The 3256-nt window shown below is 43.8% G+C and overlaps 1 protein-coding gene across 1 annotated transcript; it reads left to right on the top strand.

Moving 5' to 3' along the window:
- Positions 1-513: 513 nt before the first annotated feature.
- LOC100263271 (GRAS family protein RAD1) lies at positions 514-2073 on the top strand. The gene has a single exon (XM_002263004.1). It carries the CDS (start codon positions 514-516, stop codon positions 2071-2073), a length of 1560 nt encoding a protein of 519 aa, XP_002263040.1.
- Positions 2074-3256: the final 1183 nt, after the last annotated feature.

Raw genomic sequence — 3256 nt, 5'->3', positions numbered from 1 at the left:
GTTGCGGATATGAGAGTTCACTGTCTAAAATTTAATTCAAACTGCAAGAAAATTAATCCCCTACTGCCTGTTTAAACCATATACATCAAGGGGGATCTCATTGGATAGATCTTATAAATTTAGGGTGATACCATGAGATATGAATTCCTGAGAGTAATGGTGAAAATGACATTTACGTACCTTGGGAGGTTTCCTAATAGGGGCAGATAAATATATCAGTGACCTTCCTAAGCTGGAAGCTGGGAACAGGGACAGCAATACAATTCCAAAGTTCGTGGGGAGGGAAAGGCTGGGATATGATATTTCATTACTCTATGCTAGCCAATAGGGGAACACCTATGAATTCGTTTCTTTCTCATCCAACAATCTATAAAATAATGTTTCTTAGTAGGTATATACCTTGGGTGTATCGAGAAACAAGGAAGCAATTCTTATATAACTGGACCTTACTAGGCAAAAGGGTCTTTCAGAGCTTTGTTGAATATCTTTTAAGGAGAAAGCAAAATCTAAGAAATGGCTTCTGATCTGTTGAGTGAAGAAAGGAGTGATGAGGTGAGTGGTCTTGATACCAGCCTTTCGGCTCAGGCTTACTATTCTCGCTCTTATCTGCCCATATTCCAGAATGGTTCTGCTACTAATTGGTTCCACTACTCGGATGAAGCTAGAAACCACAAGAGGCTTAAACGAACCCAAAGTATAGCTGAATCCATCGGAAGTAATAGCAGCCTTTATAGTGGTGGAAAAAGCTATAGTAACAGCAGCAGCAGTTTTATCAACCGCAGTAGCAGTACTAATAGCTTGAATAGCTTGCCAAGGCTCCATTTTCGAGATCATATATGGACTTATACTCAAAGATACCTTGCAGCTGAAGCTGTGGAAGAAGCAGCAGCAGCCATGATCAGTGCTGCAGAAGGTGAAGTTGAGGAAGATGGAAGTGGGGACGGGATGAGGTTGGTTCAGCTTCTCATTGCTTGTGCTGAAGCTGTGGCTTGTCGTGACAAGACACATGCCTCATCGCTATTATCAGAGCTTCGAGCCAATGCTTTAGTCTTCGGCTCTTCATTCCAGCGTGTGGCATCCTGCTTTGTCCAAGGCCTCGCGGACCGGCTGTCTTTGGTTCAACCACTTGGGGCAGTTGGTTTTATAGCACCGTCCATCAACCCATTGGACACAGCCTGGGAGAAAAAGGAGGAAGCCTTACGTCTTGTTTATGAAATTTGCCCACATATTAAGTTTGGTCACTTTGTGGCCAATGCTTCAATATTGGAAGCCTTTGAGGGAGAGAATTTTGCCCATGTCGTTGACTTGGGCATGACACTTGGCCTAGCACATGGTCAGCAATGGCGCCAGCTGATCCATAGCCTAGCCAATCGTGCAGGCCGACCACCACGTCGTCTTAGGATCACTGGTGTCGGCCTTTGTGTAGACCGGTTCAAAATTATAGGTGAGGAGCTTGAGGCTTACGCCCAGGACTTGGACATAAACTTGGAGTTTTCAGCAGTGGAAAGCAACTTGGAAAATCTTCGGCCTGAAGACATCAAACGTGAAGATGGGGAAGCTCTTGTTGTCAACAGCATCCTTCAATTGCACTGTGTGGTCAAGGAAAGCCGCGGAGCTTTAAACTCGGTCCTGCAGAAAATCAACGAGCTCTCACCCAAGGTTTTAGTCCTGGTTGAGCAGGACTCAAGCCATAACGGACCCTTCTTTCTTGGGAGGTTCATGGAAGCACTTCATTACTACTCTGCAATCTTTGACTCCCTAGAAGCAATGCTACCTAAGTATGATACTAGGCGCGCCAAAATAGAACAGTTTTACTTTGGGGAGGAGATAAAGAACATAGTGAGTTGCGAAGGGCCAGCAAGGGTGGAGCGGCATGAGAGGGTGGACCAGTGGCGCAGGAGGATGAGTCGTGCCGGGTTTCAGGCTGCACCCATTAAGATGATGGCTCAGGCCAAGCAATGGCTGGGGAAAGTTAAGGCCTGTGAAGGGTATAATATTATGGAAGAGAAGGGATGCTTGGTGCTGGGCTGGAAATCAAAGCCTATTGTGGCAGCCTCTTGCTGGAAATGCTGATCATAGCTGCCCTGTCATGTGTCCAGGTGAGCTAGGTGGGGATGCTAAACACCAATAAAACAGTCCAGGTTGTGGAGGAACTGTGTGGCTATGAGCTATGTTTTCTATAATAATGTGTCTGCTACAAACTGTACGTAGCAATCTCCAAAACCAGTGTTTGCAGACACTGATTTTGGGTGTCCAAGTTTGAATATGAGTGGTTGTTCAGGTAGTGTGCAATAAAGGGTAAGTCTAGTTGCTCTTGTGTGCATATGTACAAACAGGGTATCAGTGTACATATCTGACATTTCTTTGATTCTTTAGTAACCAGAACTGACTGTAATTTGCTCATTTCTTTTGAAGCCTGGCAACTGTAACTCATAAACATTGAACCTTGTTAGATAAAAATGAGGATGATATGGTCTCGAATGATCCATCACCACAAAAACATCCTTCACCTTGGTGCATATGGTGGTATCTATCTCTATGTAGCAGCATTGCATATACAATCACCAACCAAGTGGTGAAGGCAAGATCAGAATTGTATGATTCATGGACGTTTGCATTAAGCTAACCATTAATTAATTGACCCAAAAACTTAAAGCTAGGATAAAGGTCTATCACCCCACTTCACACCATGCAATATTTGTTTGGGTTCTATAAATAGGGGTTCAAATTCATGACATTCACATAACCACCACCATGTAATCTAAAAGTTAAAAGCTGTTGGGTAATAATAGGTCAATGATGAATATCAATTCAATGCACTGCAAGAAAAGGGAGATATGCTCACATACTTTTAGGAGGGATCATCGAAATCCACAACGAAAGAGTATATGTAACCTCACAACTATTTGAGTTGCAGGTGATGAAATGAGGTGCCAGGCCTATAGTTGCGGAACCAATTGAGTTGCAGCAAAAGGAATTTCCTGCTAGTCCTATAGTTGCGGGACTAAGTGAGCTGCAGAAAAAGGAATTTCCCTGTAGGAGGATTAATTGGGCCACAGGAAATGGCCAGGCCTATGGTTGAGTGAGTAATTGAAAGCGGCTATAAAATCCTCTATTGATGCGGGACAAAATGTGGCTGCTACTATATATGGTTTAGTGACACCAATCAACCGCTACCATTTCATCATTATATAGCCCACCCTCCATTTCTCTCCCGCTCAACCCCACTGCAAACCCATTTCTACTCACCACCACT

This window comes from Vitis vinifera, chromosome 17, assembly GCF_030704535.1.
Source record: "Vitis vinifera cultivar Pinot Noir 40024 chromosome 17, ASM3070453v1".
Lineage (NCBI taxonomy): Eukaryota > Viridiplantae > Streptophyta > Magnoliopsida > Vitales > Vitaceae > Vitis > Vitis vinifera.
This window is presented reverse-complemented; position numbering and strand designations above follow the sequence as displayed.